Below are 20435 nucleotides of genomic sequence, written 5' to 3' on the forward strand. Positions count from 1 at the left end.
ACTAGAAACTAGTTTATTATCTCTTTTTGCATCATTAGTTGTCTAAAAATTAACATTTGATTATTATTATTATTATTATTATTATTATTATTATTATTATTATTATTATTATTATTATTATTATTATTATTATTATTATTATTATTATTATTATTATTATTATGTTTGTAAAGACTTGCATTTTAAGTTTTAATATGTAATTTTAATTTTATTTATATAATTTTATATTTTTTAAATTATGACCGGGTCAACCGGGTGAATCAGTGACCCATCGATTGAACCAGACCGAGTGGATTACCGATTCAATTCTGATAACTATAACTGTAGATTTATAGCCCTTATTTCTTACTATATTAGTTTTAGTATATTAAAGGCAAAATTTCCAAGGCGTAGAGCGAAGAAAATGGTCAAACAATCAACTCAATTGAAGGAACTTAAAACCCAAACGCAGCAACCTCAATTCAAAGAGCTTGAAATCGAAGGTACAGCAAAATCAAATAACAGATTTCTTGATTAGCATAAAGTTTTCACTATTTATTTATTTTTATTAAAACTCTACCTGTGTGTTTGTGGCAGTGGAGTGTCAAATCAGTGCAATTAAGGTGGTTCGTGATGTTGAGATTGAGCGATTGTTGATGGAACTTCGTTTGGTTCGGTCGTGTTTCAGTGAGGAACAGCTCCGGAAGCTAATGCTACAGGTCTTCGAAGAAACCTTACCGAATCCCTCAATTGTGAAAGATGAAGGTAATGGAAAATTTGATGTGAAGTGGAAAGAGAGAGGGAGCAGAATGTCCACGACTTGTGGTGGTGTAGAAAGAGATTTGCACGCTTCTCTGTTCTAGAGGCTTTCGATTACTTTTCCTTCGGAATGTCCTTTTTCGGTTTCTCAGTTTGGTGGTTTTGAATACTCTAGCAATACTGGTAGTGTTTAGTTTTCTCTTTCGATTTAACTCATTTCATATCTGAATTAAAGTTTCCTAAATTGAATTAAAAAAAATGGAAATGTATGTTACGAAACATACTATTGTTCTGTGCCCCTTAAAATGTTTGAGTTCCTTCAATTTTGAACGATTTTACTATAGATATTATAGTTCTTATACATTTTGGCATAGATTGTAGTTGATACCTGTTAGTTTACTTCTTTGTTGGTAGGGAGAACAGGATTTCTTAGTGATGAAAATCTTCATTTTAAGGACTTTGTATGTTCTCTATCTTCTCTGTGCACTTTGATTAATTGTATTTTGTAACATCCTTAGCTGGCTTGTTTGGGTCACTTACATAGGACTTGATGCGACATAAAATTGGGGTAGCTGTGTAGGAGCAGCATTAATATAGCACTTCCATTCTCATTTCCATCATGTGCTGAAGCATCCACGAATTGATTTGAATGAGAAATGTTGCTATTCATTTAGGATCCTTTCATGTGCAGATGGAAGAGAACTTGCCTCTATTACTAGTTTCATTGTATACGCTGCTAAATCTATTATGACTAACTTAAACAGCTTGCAAATAAAAACTAATTAGTGGTTGCAATATATTGTGATAATATGAATTAATTGAATGTTTGTTACATAGGTTTTTGAGGAGCCATGTGAAGCTCAGACTCTCACAAGTCAAGAAGGTCTTCAGACTCCCAATGTCCGAATTTTCTCCTTTTATTTTTTACCTTTTGTTTTTTATGGATGACTTTATGAACTCTAGTATTCATTGCTGAGGCTATTTTTTAAACAGTTGTGATTGATTTGACTTTGTTGCCTTTTGCAGGTGAGTAGTCAGCGCTTGTCTGTTGGGATGACACCCAAAACCCTTAGGCTGTCGAAACCTAGTGAGATGCTTCTCTCTGTCCATGGATCACCTTTTGGTGTTTACAAGCAAAATAACATGGAAGCTATATATGGTATGAAGCAAATGTTCTATTTGAAACTATTGCTATATCTTGTTCATTTAGTTTCCTTGTTGCATGAAGAGATACTTTCCTAAAAATAAACTACCAAGAATGGTACTTGAAAGTTTATGCCGCTAATAAAAATAACCTAGAAAGATAACAAATAAGCTCCAAAGGATTTAAAAAGTGAGAAAACTAACCGGATATTAGTTATATTTTTTCATAAAATACTTTAGATATTAGATTTCGATGCGATTTTTTGTAAGTATTATTAGAAAAATGAGACTTTGTCATAGTTAAAATTTGGTGATTTGTCAAGGAATTTTTTCAAATTTTTTTGTGAATGATTGAATTTAAAATAAAATGCACAAGTTGTTTGCTAAATACAAAATTCCTTTATCATTTATGTAAAAAAATATGATATTTTTGTTAATTTTGTCACGTTTTTAAATCTTTTGAGACTTCTTTGTCATTCATAGAAATCTTGTTTGGTTATTTTTCATAGCGATATGAGTTTTTTGGTGCAATTTCGGTAGTTTACCTTGTTCCTAATAGCATGTGAGCTATTTTTAGCTCAATTTGTTAGTTATTTTATAAGCTAAGCTCTTAAGCCGGTGAGCTACTAAGCTTGAACTAAAAATTTGAGCTCATTTATTAAATGAGTCAAACTTAAATTTGCTATGTTCCATGAGTAGGGTTGTATATTCATTTGTCGGTTCACATAGATATGTAAATGCCTGAGACCTCGGCATAATATCACCTATATCATTATATATTATCAATAATAATATATTATATCTCAATTATTTGCATAATGTGTCTTGTAGATTAAATATGTTGAAAATAAGTATGTACTTATAGCCAAAAGCTTAATTAATATCTAAGGGTTAATGTTTAAAATGGTCTTTGAAATTTTACTCGTGCATCAAGATTCCATAATAAGATTAAGCTCGATAATAAATTAGTCAAACCATGAGTTGAGCTAAATATTATCAAGCTGAGTTTGAGCATTGTCAATTTTGGGGTTGACTTTGCGTAATTTCAAGCCTTGATTTTGTTTTTGTTCTTTCACACTGAATGAAATTCTTGGAATCTTCTAGAATACGCTAGTTATGATATCTATTATTATCTGCAGAGTCAGAAAAAGGTTAAATGCCTGCTAAAGCTATTATGCACACTAACAGTACCATCCTCTTCATCTCCTTAGAGGATGGCCATGTAAATTTAGTGGCCCCTAGTTCATCATTTTTCATTTAATGTTCTACAATTTTAGATGAATGCCATTGACTAATTAGATCGAAGAAATGCAAGTATTGGTTTTCAGTTGCTAGACTATTCTACAAAGTTGCTTATACCATATAGTTTCAAATTCAGTGTTGGTTTATACTTGGGGAAGCATAATTGTTAGATTATTACATAGTTACATTGAGGTTCAGTTATTTAGTCAGTAATGAGAATTATTCTCCTAAATATTTATGTTAGAATTGGTTTCATTCTGTTAAGAGTAGTACAAACTACTTAAAATGAGTATGTAAGTGATAGCTATGATTGATTGTATCAGTCAACCTCATTTTAAATTTATGCTTAGATTTTTCTCCCAGCCTACTCAATTTGTCTGATCCTCCGTGCATTCCATTGGCTATTGACATTTGTTAACCCTTCATGTTATAAATTTTAATAATTTGAATTGTGTATTCTCTTTGCTAATAGATGTTTTATATTGTTATGAAAACCATCATGTAGTATTTAATCTGAAAGTAATAGCAGAAGCAATAGAATAATAGCAAACGGCATACAATCCCATAAAAAAAGAAAAGAAAAAGGTAGACGTAAGTTGATTCTGCAATAAATCTTTCTCCTTTTTCACCCTATCGACGTTTGCAATGTAGCATTTGGACTAAGTCCAAAGTAGTTTTTGAGATTGTTCGTTTGCACCAGAAAAGTTTTTGAGATTTTAAATACATTATAAATATCTTTAAGATTAAAAAAATTGTATTATTATCATTTCAACAAATATTTATCGTCAAAACTAAAGTAACGTCATTTTTTCTAAGTCAACTTACTCAAGATATGATGTGTAACTCGACAGAGAGAGGATAGGAACCACGTGGTGCAATTTTTTTTATCTTGGAGATTTGTATAGTGCAATTAAAATTTCGGTAATTTTTTTTTTGTGCAAGCTGCCAATTTTAATGACCACTTTAGAGTTTAACAGAGTTTACATCGTAATATTTTCTCTTATGTTGCAAATAGTTGGTGTTTTTTTTATCTTGAAGTAGTTGGTGTTTAATCCATGGTCTGACTATTGGCACACTCTTCGCTAAAAGATAAAGTCTCTGTATTATATTTAGTGGAAAGTATATAAGAATGAGTTATATGTGAGTATCCTGTTTAGTTGAAGATAAATATAGAAATTGAAATAAACAAAATTACTAAAATATACTTATTAATAAAAAAATTAAAATTAGAATAAAATTCCCATTCGGTCATCCCACACATTGAAAACGAAAGAAATAAAGAAAGAGAGAGCAGAGACTGAACGAAAAGATAGGGAAGAAGAGGAAGGAAAGAGAGAAGAGGGGAGGGAGAGACGACGCCGATGGTATGGGTGTTCGTGCAGTTTGGATCGGTTTTGAGTCAAACACTCATTTGATTCGAATACTAATTTTACTTGAGGTGCGGTTTGGATGGAATCGGATTTGTGGTTTTGTAAATTACAAAATTAAACATACATAACAAGTTTCAACATCAAATTTTAAATAACAAACAACAGCATAACGAATCTCAATAGTATATTGAAAAATCAACAATAACATAATAGAAATAAAATTTATAAGTTGGTAAAAATAAATAAATAATTTTTTTAATTCATAAAATATTCATTAAATAATAATAATAATAATAATAATAATAATAATAATAATAATAATAATAATAATAATATTGCCAAGCTTAAATCAGAAGCTTAGTATAGCAATATGTAGGAATGAGATTTGTAAATCTAGTAGTGACCTAATGGCCAATTTTAATTAAAGACAAGTTAAAACTTTCACAATTTAACCCATGGATTATACAAGTCTAAATTGAAATCATAGCTTACAGTGGATGTCATGCCACTTAAACAAAAAACACAATTCAAGATAGTATGTTGAATTACCTAAAACCAAGTAATAGTATCTGGAATGTTGCATAAAACATTGTTTCCAACTAAGTAACACATTGATAACAAAACAAACATAACGAGCAATATCTAAAGATTTTTCCATTTACTAGAAGGTAATTTTGCCATTAGCTTGAACTTCTGTAGAAGAACATGTGGTGCACCAGTTTGGATGACAGAAAAATATCTCTTTCTCTTAGTTAGTTGACTCAGTGACTATTTCTTATTGGAGGAGGTTATTGCTACTGTACTTTTGTTCTTGACCAATGGTTGGGCTGAAGGTGTTTTAGGATTGGACTAGAATTGGTTATTAGACTGAGTTGTTGCATTCTTGGGTTGAGCTGCTGATTTCTTGGGTTTAGAAGCTGGTTTTTTGGGTTGAGTTGCTGGAGGGTTGGGTTGTGAGGATGAAGTCTTCCTCTACTTCCCTTTTTGAACTATTTGACCAGGGAGTTGTGAGGATGAAGCCTTCCTCCCTCTCTTAGGAGCTTTGGCAGCTTGTTGTGTTGAGATTTGGGCCTATGAAGGTAATCACAATTATATAAAAAGAATCAGAATTAAATACATAACCAAAAAGTAAAATATATACATAGCATAAACCCAAGTAAACCCTAGAGCATAATGGCACATACACTCTTATTAGATTTTGTGCAGCCCCCTTCTTATGCCCTACATCACCACAATTAGAGAATCTTTGAATTTGACCCCTCTGTGATAGGTGATTCTGGCTTCTGTTCTCCTCATCTCCAGATCCTCGCTTCCTCTTTTTCAGAGGTATGTGACTTGGCCTCCTATATGGAGGTGGCATGACATCATAATATTGGGTTCTCTTCTATAAATCCGGTCCATTCAGAGGGTATATCACCTTCTGGTAAGCATATTTCTTTTAGCAATCATCCCCATAGGATTTTAAATCTAGTCCTTTGAAGTTAATGCAACTAATGGCATGAGGACATGAAATTCCACTCATCTGCCACTTCCTGCAAGAACACTAAGCAGCAGCCAGATCCACAATAAATTTATCTAATCCACACATGACCTCATATTTATTAGTAGCTGACCAGTATGGCCTCCAGTCCCTAGCTAACCTTGCCCCTTTCTCCAATTTATTCCTAATTATTGGCATAATATTTTCCTAGTAAAGTTGAATCCTATCTCTATTAGCAGCCTATCTAGTCATGAGATACACCATAATGTCATCTAACATGGTTACAATAGGTTTTTCTCTTGCCTCTACTATGACAGCATTAAAATTTTCACTCATGTTATTAACAAGGGTGTCACATTTTGAATGAAATGTAAATCTAGAAGGCGACCAAAACCTGTGTGCAATGCCGTTTAAATGTCAAAATTCCCCATCATTACAAGTCTAGAGATTTCATTTCCTTCTCCCAATCCCTCCAATGAGTTGCCTTTGCACACTGCCACATTCTGTTCTTCATCTCTAAACTAGGAAATTTCTTTCTGAAATTGCTATAGAGATGCCTCATGCAGAGTCTGTTGTCACCCCTGGTATGACCTCTTCAAATGCTGGTAACAAACCTTATGAAATGAAGGTGAGCATGCATTTTGTTAGTCCAGAAATCATTGTATCTAATTTGAAACAATCATTATTTGTTAAAGCATAACAATAATGTAAACTGTATCATTACCTTCTGCTGATCAGACATGAAGGTGCATTTTCCAATTTTCTCCAACTCCAAATCCTCAACAAGATGGCGCAGAAACCAAATCAAGGAGTCATATGTCTCAGCTTCAACCACTACATAAGCAATTTGAAGCATCTGATCGTTCGGGTATCTTCCAATTGCAGTCAACAGTTGTCCACCCTGAGGAGTCTTTAAGAAGCATCCGTCCAAACTAACAAACGGTCTACAGTGTTGGAAGATTTTCTTGGATGCATCAAAGGATACATACAGTCTCTGGAATACACAATAATTCATCAAGATTGGGTTCTGGATCTCCTGAGCAAAATCCAGGGACCGAATCATTTTCAGGTAAACGGATGATCCTGGATTTGCTCTTAGAAGTTCAAACAATAATCGTTAATCCTCTTATACTGCTCTCTAAATGCCCTGAATCTGGCTCAATGCCTTTTGCTTGGTTTTTACTGCCATTGATTTAGTCACAGTCAGATTCCACTTTTTGTATGCCTTTGCCACCAACTCCTTTATTTTGATTCTTGGATTAGACTCCACCTTCTTCTTAAACTGGTTGTCTAGCCATTTGGAGTTCATTATGCCAATCCTGTGTGTTTGCATGCAAGTATGTTGCAAATTTAAGCTTCTTAATTGCCATGTTGACTCCTCCCCGCCAACCCTGTGTGCATAAAGCCAAAAGAGGCACTCTTTGTGACAAACAGCCCTCTTCCAATCTGTCCTCCACCTCCTAACTCTCCTGAAACACCCTCGTTATGTTCCCCACTTTCCGCATTCTAAAATTCTATTTCGACCTCATCATCAACTGCTTCAGTCACAGGGTCATCATCCTTTACTATCACATTCCTTTCTTGCTCTCCTTCAAATACCAACTATTTCAAGAACAGCACCATTAAGTTTCTCACTTTCAACGCCCCAATAACTCCCCATACGTCAATATAACCAATTTTCGGAAACCATCCGCATCCCCAACATCATAGACCACAAACAAATCACCAAACCCCACATGTCAGCTATTTTGCAAATCTCAATTACATCTGAGTCACCTTTTAACATCTTCAAGTTATTTTCAGAATCTTTCGTAGTTGGATCTTTATACCATAATGCTGCAATGTTGGACTCCAAGTATCCAAACCGTCTTAACTCTTCACAGGCCTCAACACAAAGCACCGATCGCCATCAATTTTTTCGATAATTGTAGTTTGCCCCTTCAAATACTTAAATACCCCGTTCTCATATCCGAATGCACCCCATGATGCACCCTCATGTAAAGTACACCGTCTTCTACTCAAACAACCCTATTATTATTCAACATAATACATTACTAAAACAAACAAGAAAGAAAAGAAATAGATCATCACAAACCCAGCTTTATCCATCGTCAATGCAGTCTACATTAAACCCCAAACAATTTAGATGCAGCAACATTGTTGTAAAGTTTAAACCACCCAAATGTAAGAATATTTGAGGTGAAGTGACATTGCATGGAAAGCAAGCTTACCTCAATAACGGCTATCTGCAGCGATGAAGATGAGTGACGAATGCGACATCACGCCACACCCTCGGTCAAACTCCTAACAACAAAATGTCTTCAACCATTAGCGTAGATCATCCTCGCAGGAACACTTTTGTAGGGTTTCACGCAAATGTTTCAAAAACCAAGTGTGTTCTCAAATATTGTGAGTTATTTGAGGAAGACGAAATGATTTCACGAGAATGACATGAAGGAAAAGAAACCATAAAGAGCAAAATCGTCTTTAAAAAGTATTTTTTAGCCCGAAGGACGATTTAAAATCAACTTGAACCTTAGAGACGATTTTGTATGCAAAAAAATATTAGAGACAAAAAAAAATTTTGGCCTATACATTAAGAACCAAAATTGTACTTAACCCTATTATTTATTTGGTTAAATTATCTATTTTTATTATGAATTAAGTTAATTACTTTATGATAGTAATTTATTTTATTTTTGAAATTTATAAAAATTAATTGTTAACTTTATAAAAAATAAATAAAATTATAAATTCAATAAAGCATAATTTTATATTCTAAAATCAATATTAAAAACATATTTTAATAATAGACTAATCCAACATGTTTTTATTATTTTCACAAACAAATTATATTTTTAAAATATAAAAAGTTAAAAATAAAAATTATTTTCAAAAATAAAAATACAAAAGAAAAATAGATATTATTTTAACTAATTATGCTTTGTGTATTTAAAAAATTAACTATTCATATAAAAAATATATAAAAATATAATAATATATTAAAAATAAGTTAAATACTATATATATCTATATACAAATATATAATATAAATACATAATAATTAATTTAATACCTTATTTTTTTATATATAATATTTTGTATTTTCATAAGAATATTTGCCTAATTTTTTTAAAAAAGTACACAAATATGTAATTATTAAATTTATTTTATTGAGTATATATTCAAATAGGTTTCAAAAAATTTCGTATAAAACGATTTAGTCTTCGAAAACTTTTTATTATAATCAAGATCCTCAAACTTTACATAAACGAGACATTTTAGATATCTAGTTAGTTAAAGTCGTTAACTACTAACAATAAAAATAGATGTGATTGTTAAGTTGCTGACGTGACTATAACGTTGCCACGTGTCGCCAGTCGAACTAATAGGTCTTCTAAATTAAAGGACAAAAGCGATATCGTTTTTTTTTTTGAATAAAATGCTGCTTTTCTACTTAAATTCTGAAATAAATGACAAAATACAAGAGTTCTTATGTGAATGCCAATACAAAAAATTTTGATATAAATCTGAATGCGGTTGGTATATCTGAATATAAATGTTGTTGTTTTAATTTAAGTAAAAATGCAATCTTTTGTTCAAAAAATTTAATTTAAAGAATATTAAAGTCAGCACTTTAACAGTCACGTAGTAAGCCCCCCAAAACAAACGACAAACCCTGCGCCACCTCTTCCACCACCATCATGGCACGGATAGCCAGGTCCTCTGCGCCGCGCCTGCTCTACACCTTCTTCTCCTCTTCCGTGCCCCCGGCATCCCCATCGCCGTCTCCGTCTCCGGCGTCGTCCCTCCTTGCCGGTGCATTCCACCTGCGGCACTTCTCGTCGGGTAACGCTGCTCGAGCGAGGGCGGCGGCGGCGGACAAGGAGCCATGGTGGAAGGAGTCCATGGAGCGGTTACGCAACATCGGGATCTCTGCTCACATCGACTCCGGCAAGACAACTTTGACGGAGCGAGTGCTTTTCTACACTGGTCGTATCCACGAGATCCACGAGGTTCGGGGCAGAGACGGCGTCGGCGCCAAGATGGATTCCATGGACTTGGAGAGGGAGAAAGGTATCACTATCCAGTCTGCTGCTACTTACTGCTCTTGGAAAGACTATAAGGTAAATATCTCTTTCTCTGCTATTGATAAACTGTTCCCCTTCTCCAAATTGTTGTGTTGTTTTGCTATTCCTCAAATGATAAAACAATATAAAAGTAGTTATTTACTCCAATTTTAGTCTAATTTTTAAAAAAGTAATTATTTTTTTACGTTTTCTGTAAAGAAAATGTGTATTGAAGTACCTGTCAATCTACTAGTGACTATGATGAATCAGTCAGTTTCATTTCAGTGTTGAAGTTATGATTGGAGTTGAGATTTAGTTGGATGAATTTTATGTGGTTATGAGTTGACTGAGTTCAAACTGAATTTAAGTATTAAATCAATTTTGAAGAGCTAATGAGCTTTTAATGTATAGTGAGATTTGAGTGCTTCTGTTACTGCAATCCCTAACATACTAATTATTGTTATGGATTAGTTATTAGTTATGATGGAGAATGGAGAAAAGGTTGAAAAGGTTTCTATGTGTAATTATTCTTAAGTGGAATTGAGAAAATAAAAAAATTAGTCTGCTAAGCAAAAGTAAATTGTCTCGATGACAGTCAAAAATGTTGAAACATTGGAATATTAGAATAAGAATTCTATATTATACTTGCAGTACTGATGACTTCCTTCTTTCATCTCTTTGACTTGCTAATTATTTATACTTTCTAATTTTTGGGTAAAAATATAATTGTATTTGTATTTCTTTTGGGAAATTTGTCATTGCAGACTAACATAATTGACACACCTGGTCACGTTGATTTCACCATTGAAGTTGAGATGGCTTTGCGTGTCCTTGATGGTGCTATTCTTGTACTTTGTAGTGTTGGTGGTGTGCAAAGTCAGTCCATCACGGTAGATTGACAAATGAGAAGATACGAGGTTCCAAGACTTGCATTTATTAACAAGCTTGATCGAATGGGAGCAGATCCATGGAAAGTTTTAAATCAGGTTCATTGGAGATTAATGAAGACCGTATAGATGATATGTTTTATAGTTTTATTGCCATTCATACGATTTTATGGAAGAGAATTTCGCAGATTCGGTTCCTCAATCCCTTGGTTGCTGATCTTTGAGAAATTAAGGAATTTGAAAAAGTTGAACCTCTTCTAAAGCTGATTTTTCATGATAAAACCTTCTGTAACCTGTTTACTAAAAATCTTCTATGACTTCACCTTAATTTTTATATGTATATAGCATCACATTAATTAAGATTTTGCAGCAATATATAAGCTATCAAATTTTAGTTTGGTAGTTTAGTAAGTATTATTTGTTATTACCTTTGTGCATTCTGGAAATCCTTTTAGTTTCCTTTTGATTCATTATATCATTGTCACCATACTTTCTTTTTTATTGTATTTATATTGATAAAAGAAGAATATCATTAATACGGATAGAAGGAGAAGGAGGATAAGAGATCATATATACAATAGCAAAATATAGCCAAAAGTGCTTACATCATCATTATAGTTGTATAACTTTTTTCTCATTTGAGGACTATACTTTTACAGGCACGATCTAAACTTCGGCATCATAATGCTGCAATGCAAGTTCCGATAGGCTTGGAGGATGATTTTGAGGGACTTGTTGATCTTGTGCAGTAAAAGCATACTATTTTTGGGGTTCTAATGGGTTTGTTTCAAAATTATTGCTGTTTATTACTAAAATTAATTTTCCTTATGGCTTACTTTTAGCATGCTCTATTGTTGCTTATTTCGGTGAAAAAGTTGTCACTGAAGAGGTGCCTGCAGATATGGAAGCCTTGGAAGTAGAAAAAAGGCGGGAGCTCATAGAAGCTGTGTCAGAAGTTGATGATCAACTTGCTGAAGCTTTTCTTGGTGATGAGCCCATATCACCTGCTGACCTTCAGGTCTGTGGGTTTTCTTTTTTCATTTTTCGGTTTTTTTTTTTCCTTTCCCTCATCCCTATTGAAGTTTGGTATTAACTGAAACTGAGTAGAGAGAGAAGATATTTTCTGAATCTGTTGTATTTATCCTAATCTAGCTGGTAGAGTCAGTTTCTTAAGTCCCTACTCTTCTAATCAAGTTAGAGAGTTTTCTAGCTTTCTCTATTAGGTATGTTCATTATTTGATTTATAGGATATGCATCGAATTTGGTTTACCTCTGACAATTATTTTGTTGGGATGTTTTATTGTTGATTACATAGAAGTCTTGAGCATTCTAGATGTGTATCAGAAATAGTAAAGGCATAGGTGTGTCAATGGGAAGTGGTCTTGTTATTTTATGATTATCAGTGAAAAAAATTGCTTATATTGTAATATGTATGGTTTCTGCTAATAAAAGTTGTAAGCATGGTTCTTTGGTTCTTCGTTGATGCTTAGTTCTTGCATTTTTCACTCACTTCGGCCTATGGTTTTTCACCAATAGATTATCATGAAGTCAATGTACTGCATTCTCCTTTAGCTTTATATGTAGTTTAGAATATTTAATTATTTTATTAAATATTGAGTTTTATTATTGTGATGTCATTTTTCTTTGAGCAGGAAGCAATTCGTAGGGCCACCATAGCACGGAAGTTTGTACCAGTGTTCATGGGTAGTGTTTTTAAAAATAAGGCAACCATTGAATTACCTTTAGTTATTATGTGTATTCTATGCTATATAGTCATTGCTTTCTGTATTCCTCCTCTTTACATTATTAATATGTTGTATCCTTATTTTCCATATGTACACAATGCACCTAATTTGGATATGTTTTTTTTTTTTCCTTTTCTTTTTTTGAGAACTTAAATCCTCTTGGCATAGTTGCCTCGACATTCTGTAGTACACAACTGCTAAATGGTTGAGTATGCATATCATATGGGATCATAAATGGCATGCATCATGTTAGCAGGTATTTAATATTTGTCAGGATGGCTCAAAATATTAGGAGTGTAAAATATTCAAATATTGCAAGAGGTAGCTTAAGTTGCCCAACCTACTAGATCCTTTACGTTTGTTTTGATTGGATCATAGATGTCTGGGATTTTTGATCCCATCATATGCCCAAATGAAATCAAATACAGGTCAATTTATGACCATACACAATAAATATAAAGGAATAAAATATTTTGTCCTGATAAATTTTTATTAGAATGCTGCTGTGTTTATAACTATCTATTACTGACTACTCGTCTCCTATTTGTGTTCGATCTCCTATCTTGCTTGTGATATTCTGGATTGCTCTGTTAATGTGGCGTGTAATGTTTTGTAATTTGTATCATTTATTAAGTTACCTTTTGATCGGATTTGTGTAATTGATGAATCTTTTTATCATCAATTCGTCTCGGGTTGGTATCCTTGCTCTCAAGTTCAAACTCCCAAACCCCCAAGAGGTTCTCTTGTACATGCATATGCTTGCAGGCATCCCTATTTTTACCTTCTGCCTCTTATGCTTTTCATTGTCTTCTGTTACTGATACAGGGAGTACAGCCACTTCTGGATGGTGTACTTAATTATTTGCCATGTCCAATTGAAGTTAGTAGTTATGCCCTTGACCAAACAAAGAATGAGGAAAAGGTACCTGATTTGTAAGATGTTTATCTTTGTTTTGCTTTGATATTATGATCTATTTGTCATAAATTGTCAATTGGCCTCTGAATTTGCAGGCTATTTTTTAATGATGATTTATAAGTTTCTTTATATATATAGATTAGATATATATTTGAGTGGGAGTGAAAGAAGAATATTTGGTTTGAAGAATCATACAAGAAAATATATGGAAAATAGAGTAAAACCTAGAAAAAGGGGAAAAACATCAATTAAGAACTTGTTTAATTACTCGAATAATTAAATTTTCATGGATTTTTTAAAATGTAATTACTAGTTAAACATAATCTTTAAAAAAGTTAAAAATTCTCATGTGGACATTTTCTTGCATCTATAGTAGCATTTGTAAGACTCCACGCAGAAAAAGTAAATACAAAATGAAAAATAACATAACTTAGATTTAACCGGGATGATAACTATTGCATAAGTTTTTCAAAATATAAATCACAACTTAGTCAAGGGAAGGTTAAATTATTTTGATAGAAAAAGAAATTTTATTAGGAGAGAGAAGAATGTACACAAGAGGATGGAATATCCTCACATGGATACAAAATGGTATCACCCAACAAACAGGACCATGTACTAAAGCATGCCAATCCCTTTGAATGTTAGCTAGAGGAAGTGAGGAACACCCTTAGACAGACCATGTACGAAGCACCAAAGCGAGGCCGAAAAGGTAATCGTATCTCAATTAAATGAGTAGTCGAAAAGGAGCTGTTAAAAGGCATGGACTTCCTTTACAAGTTTCAACCGAATGCGCCAAAACACTGAAAAGTTACCAATTGTATTTGCTTCTTGGTATGATCCAAAACTTTGAATGTGGTAATTAGAAACTGATGCAAATCCATTGGGAAAAACCCAAGGATTTTAAATGATACCAAAAGGCCTGGAGAGTTCTTGCTGTGGCAATGAGAGGCCTGCAAATGATTTTGCAAGCCGATTTTGCATTTGTGCTCTTGTTTCTTTTTTTATTGAATAATTTATCTATGCACTTTCAGGTTGAGTTGACTGGAAGTCTTGATGGGCCACTTGTAGCGTTGGCATTTAAGTTGGAGGAAGGGCGGTTTGGCCAGTTGACATATTTAAGGTAATATTACTTCAAACTCTTTTTCAACATATATAAGGCAGTATCAAGTGAGAGAAGTTGGCTGTTATGAGAGTGAGAGCAATTCTTGGCTGCATCATCGTACATGAATGGTTGACGTACTTTAGAGCTCACATGATTACATAAAGAAGTCGCATCTCGTATGACTGTATGTAACAACTGGTACCAATTGTAGGTAGAAAAGAGATCAAACAGTACAGAAACTGAAGGAAATGGGTAAAATCCAATGTGGCTTTACCCTTCCCCAGGTCATGTGTTCTTTACTGAGAAAGGAAAAAACAATGTGTGACAAATGGCAGGCTTTTGAGAGACCTGACCCTCTCCTAGTCTGATTCTAATCCCAACAATCTGAATGCCCTCCTCAGCATTTTGTCACCTCCCAATATACTCCCCAACTCTCTTTTCTAACAAAATCATTTCACTACCCCTCCCCACCAGTCTTGCCACCCAGAGTTACCAGTCCCTCGGGCCCATATTGCGCTCCCCTCCTCCCCGTCCTGAGCATTTTGTTTTCCCACAACCGAGATTTACTCATTTCATTCTCACCATTAACCATTTTATCACTTTCCCTGCGTGTGTTTGTCTGCATATATTTTGTTTTGAATGTGTTAACTTTGTAAATTACACAAAATTATTGGATTGTTTTCTCAATTTTCCTTCCCCCCGGCTTTGGGTGTTGAAGAATTTACGAGGGTGTGATCCGCAAGGGCGAGTTTATTATTAATGTAAACACCGGCAAGAAGATCAAGGTAAAATCTAAGGCTTTTTGTGATTGTGTTATTCATGTGCATATGTGCAATTGAATCCTGGAATTTTTTTTGGCTAATGCTATGCTATAAATCATAGGTGTAACTCTCAAGATTTTTCCAAACACAACTTTGCAGTAGTGTTTTGTTGAAATCTTCAGCTTTTTATTATCTCCTTTAGATTTCATCTTGGGAAGAGTAATAAATTACATGACATAAGATTATAGCAATTATTCAATTTTAATCTACCCTGGGTTCATGAATTTCTTTAAAACTATGCACCAAAATTTTGTTGCTGTGCTACCAGTGATGTAATATTTTCACTAGTTAGATCATTAGGTCTGTACTTTCATGTATTGCATTTCAAAATTAGAATGAATTTTTGGCTAAATGTTTTTCTTAATGGATGCAGGTTCCTCGCTTAGTTAGGATGCATTCTGATGAGATAGAGGTTAGGTTTTGGATTTACAGTATTACTGGCGGATTTTCATGTTATTGGTATTTTTTTCTCATTACTTTTTTATGGTAAAGAGGAACTCTTATCCCCTTGTCCTACCCAGTTTGTTTAGTTTTCTCTTCATATTAAAAAAAGTCTTCTTTTATCAAGAAAAAACAAAAAAGAAAAGAAAAGAAAAGAAAAAGAAACTTTTGTTGGGTAGGTTATAGGCTATTGTTTTTGCTATAGAGTAACTTGGTAGGGGTACCTTTCCCAGCTTGATTTGTTACGAAGACTGTTTAATATATTTCAATAATTAAATATATTTAATATTCAATTAGGATTTTATCCAAATTGCAGGACATTCAAGAGGCTCATGCAGGGCAAATATTGATTTCTGGAATCCTATATTGTACCTTTATTTATTCAAGATTTAATTAAGGGTCTTGTTAACAAGTGTTAAGGCACTTACTAAGAATACTATAAGAACAAGTAAATGCTAACTTTTTTAATTTTTCTGTGCACTGAATGCAAACCAAAACTTTTCTATTTTCTCTCTTAACCAATGCCCATAGGAAACTCTCAAGTTAAATCTTTTAAATTAATTTGTAAGGCTCTAATTGTATAGTTTAATCAATTTTTTAGGCTTAATTACTGTCAATCCTTCTCAACAGCTGTTAAACATTCTGAATTTCTGATAATTGAGTCTTTTGTTGTTAGCAGTCTCTGCCTATTGATGTAGAGAATGAATTGCACTCAATTTTGAACTTAATCTTGTAGTAATATGTTGCCTAAGTTAGTTTTATATTGGCCTTAATACATGATTACTTGTCTAACTTTTTTCCATCCATTGGTTATTAGGAGATACTTTTACCGATGGATCAGTTAAATACACAATGACTTCCATGAATGTTCCTGAACCTGTAATGTCATTAGCTGTACAGCCAGTTTCAAAAGATTCTGGAGGGCAAGTAAGTAGTTTCTTTATGTAACACACTGACCACTCTGTCCCAGCTTATCATGTATTTGATTTTCTTGGTATATCACTTGTAGTTTTCAAAAGTTTTGAATCGCTTCTAGAAAGAGGATCCTACATTCCGTGTTGGTTTAGACCCAGAGAGTGGGCAGGTAATGTTCTATTCTATTTATCTAGATCATAGAAGTGGCAAATTTGTTGAACTTGCAATGACATAGTTTACCTTTGTTGTTAGACTATCATTTCTGGAATGGGAGAACTACATTTAGATATTTATGTTGAACGTATTCGGAGAGAGTATAAGGTACCTATTCCTTTCCCATGCATTAATGTTGTTAATCCTTGCTGATACTGGTTTTATATTTCCTGCTTCTGGAGTTTCATTATTATGTTCCTACTTGTTAAGGTAGATGCAACTGTTGGAAAGCCCCATGTAAACTAAAGAGAAACTGTTACACAACGTGCTGATTTTGATTATTTACACAAGAAGCAATCTGGAGGGCAAGGTCAATATGGACGGGTAATTGGGTATGTGTCGGTAATTTTATATTAGTTACCATACATAAGATTTTTTTTTTATTAAAATCAGATTAGACATGGGGATTGCCCGAGAGTGGCACTTTGCACTATGATCGTCATATGCTCTAATTATTATTATTATTTGTATCCCACTAATTTACATCTCACCTTTACAATATCAATAATCAAGATTTGGATTTGTTTCTCATGAAAGTGTTAGATATAAAATCGTGTCGCTGACCAACAATTTAAGTTCATGGGAAAGATGGTTCATATCATGGTATATTACTGTACCAGAACCTATTCTATGGTTGTTTTTGGGTCACCCCAAAATGTCTAGTCAACCAAATAGCAAGTCTTTGTCCAGTCTTGAGCATGAGAAGGTATATTATAGTTCCACATGTCCTAAGGATAAGGTGTGGTAGAAGCCTTTACAAGTCTAGGGCAACCCTCTCCCTTGAGCTATTTTTTAAAGTTTAATTAGAGTGACTGAGTTTCAATAATGGTGTAAGAGCTTCTATGACTAGACAGAGGGTTCAATCCTTGTTGTCTCTCAATTATTCTTAATAAAAGCTGCATCCCAAGATAGGATGGACCTGTGCATTGTCCATTCTTCAAACTCAAAAAGAATAAGCGACATTCGTGTGAAGGGGCCTGTTCGATATTAAACCATTCTTTTGAGTTTTACCTTTATCCAATTACAATAATTACAACTTTAGGAGAGATAATTACTGACAAACTGTTAGCATCTCCAAATAAAGTTTAATTGCAATTACAATTACAATTTTCAATACCCTATGGTTGGAGCATAGAAATCATGTGAACCAACCTTGCAAGAAATATAATGACTGTGACTTAGTCTTGATTAACTTTCTCTCAAACAACCGCATGTCTAAATATGCATAGACCTTGCATGCAAGGCAAGATTAGGGAGTAGGCACTGTTTGAAGAACTGTTTGATCATTACAAGATTCTTTAATTATTTTTCCCCAAGTTTTAACTTACTGAATATTACAAGATAAATATGCCGTTGTAGTGTGTAAATTATATATTTTTTGTATTAGGCTCAATAAGTACTTTCTAAAAGATAAAAAAAAGTAACTTATATTAATCTTACAGCAAATTGTTTATTCAGAAATTACTTTTTGAGAAGTTCCTTTTAATATAAGCGCTTGACAAAAGAGGCATTTTGTCCATGTTAGTTTTTAAACAAATTTGTCTCAATTTATATTCTTTTCTGTGTGGTTAGAAATAAAATTAAGTTGATGCGTTATTAAAAAAATTTAAAGTTAGTCAAAAAAGTTTGTTAAATAAAAGGTGTTGTGAATTAATAAATCAAGAAAGTATACATTGTGATTTTCAAACAATGTCATCCAAACTAAATGCATGTCTCTTAGAACAGAAAATTGCTGGTATAAGCAATCAAATTTTAGAAAGGATTTTCATTTACTTCCAGACTTCTCCATGTGTATAAATATCCTTTTTCTTTTCTCAATAAAAGTGTATTAATCCTTAGATTTAAAACAAATTGGATAAAGCCTTCTTCTCTTTGCTGTGGTTCTGGTTCTGTTTCTGGGCTAATGGCTTCCGTATAAAGTATATCTACTTTATGATAGCAGCTGATTGTGAATTTGTGATGTTCCAACTTGTCCCTAATCACCTTTTGTTTCTTGATGCTTAGTGAATTCACTATGTTCTATGTTTGCAGGTATATTGAACCACTTCGGCAGGATCACCAACTAAATTCGAATTTGAAAACCTCCTTGTTGGGCAAGCTATTCCATCAGGTTTTATCCCTGCAATTGAAAAAGGTTTTAAGGAAGCCGCCAACTCGTGAGTGAAATTTTCATCATTGGTTATTTGTGATTTCTACTTTAATCTAATTGTCGTTCAACATATATTATCTATTCCCATGAATGTATAAAGACCACCGAAAAATGTAATGATGAATAAGTGAGCATTCAAAAGTAATTTATGGGGACTAAGAATGTAATATTGAGGAAGCCAAAGTTCATTCATTAGCATATTTACGAAACATCAATTTTATTATGCGATTCAGCCATGATAGTGTTACAATACTCATTTATGGTAACGTAATGTTGCTTTCATACAGGGGGCTTTAATTGGACATCCTGTCGAAAATCTTAAGAATTGTCTTGACAGATGGTACTGCTCATGCCGTTGATTCTAGTGAACTTGCATTTAAGTTGGCTTCTATCTATGCTTTCATACAGGTTCTTTACAATTCTGCATCCATATTCATAACATTGCACATATTATCATGATAATATTGTCCATAGTTTTGTTCTCATAGTAATGACCATATTCTTTGATTTTTGTATCAGTGCTATACAGCTTCCAGCCATTTATATTAGAACCTGTTATGCTTGTTGAGCTGAAAGTACCAACAGAATTCCAAGGAGCTTTCGCTGGTGACATTAACAAGTGGGGTTTCTTATTTATTCTATCCTTGTTTCTCTTTTCAAATGGTTATTTATGATATTGGTTTATTTATATATTTTTATCTATGGTATTGGTTTATGATACTGGTTTATTTTATTCTATCTTTGATATTGGTTTATTTATGATATTTTATCTATGGTATACGATGTCAGATTTTTTTTTTATTAAATTTTAATTTAGGTTAAGAGTTTTTAAGTCATCTTAATTAGTAGCTAGAAAAACTGACAGAATGCTTTTGAAAAAAGTGACAAAATCTATGCTTTGCCTCTGATACCACTTTTAGACGGTGATTATAATGTGAAAAAGGTTAATGAACTCCTCAATTTTTAATTTATATACACTAATTAATTATTACTCATAATTATAATATATAATAAAGAAAACATGATGAGTCTAATTATCTAATAATTCTAGATACCAACCATACTAAACACTTTAATATATATTAATAGTATTAGAACCAAATGACCAGGTAACCTGATTACTGGATCAACCGGTAGGTCACTGGTTTACCCGTTGATCCGGTCATAATTTAAAAAATATAAATTATTATAAATAAAATTA

At 33.1% G+C, this 20435-nt stretch overlaps 1 protein-coding gene and 1 pseudogene across 1 annotated transcript; both read left to right on the forward strand.

Moving 5' to 3' along the window:
• Nucleotides 1-403: 403 nt before the first annotated feature.
• LOC112729080 (uncharacterized) lies at nt 404-1980 on the forward strand. Its single transcript, XM_072196157.1, has 5 exons — nt 404-482; nt 577-744; nt 1153-1199; nt 1576-1638; nt 1765-1980. The coding sequence occupies exons 1-5, from the start codon at nt 404-406 to the stop codon at nt 1978-1980; spliced, it is 573 nt and encodes a 190-aa protein (XP_072052258.1).
• A 7565-nt stretch (nt 1981-9545) lies between these two features.
• On the forward strand, nt 9546-19871 carry LOC140184783 (elongation factor G-2, mitochondrial-like; annotated as a pseudogene).
• The last annotated feature ends 564 nt before the right edge of the window (nt 19872-20435 follow it).

The sequence above is a fragment of the Arachis hypogaea genome, chromosome 5, assembly GCF_003086295.3.
Source record: "Arachis hypogaea cultivar Tifrunner chromosome 5, arahy.Tifrunner.gnm2.J5K5, whole genome shotgun sequence".
NCBI lineage: Eukaryota > Viridiplantae > Streptophyta > Magnoliopsida > Fabales > Fabaceae > Arachis > Arachis hypogaea.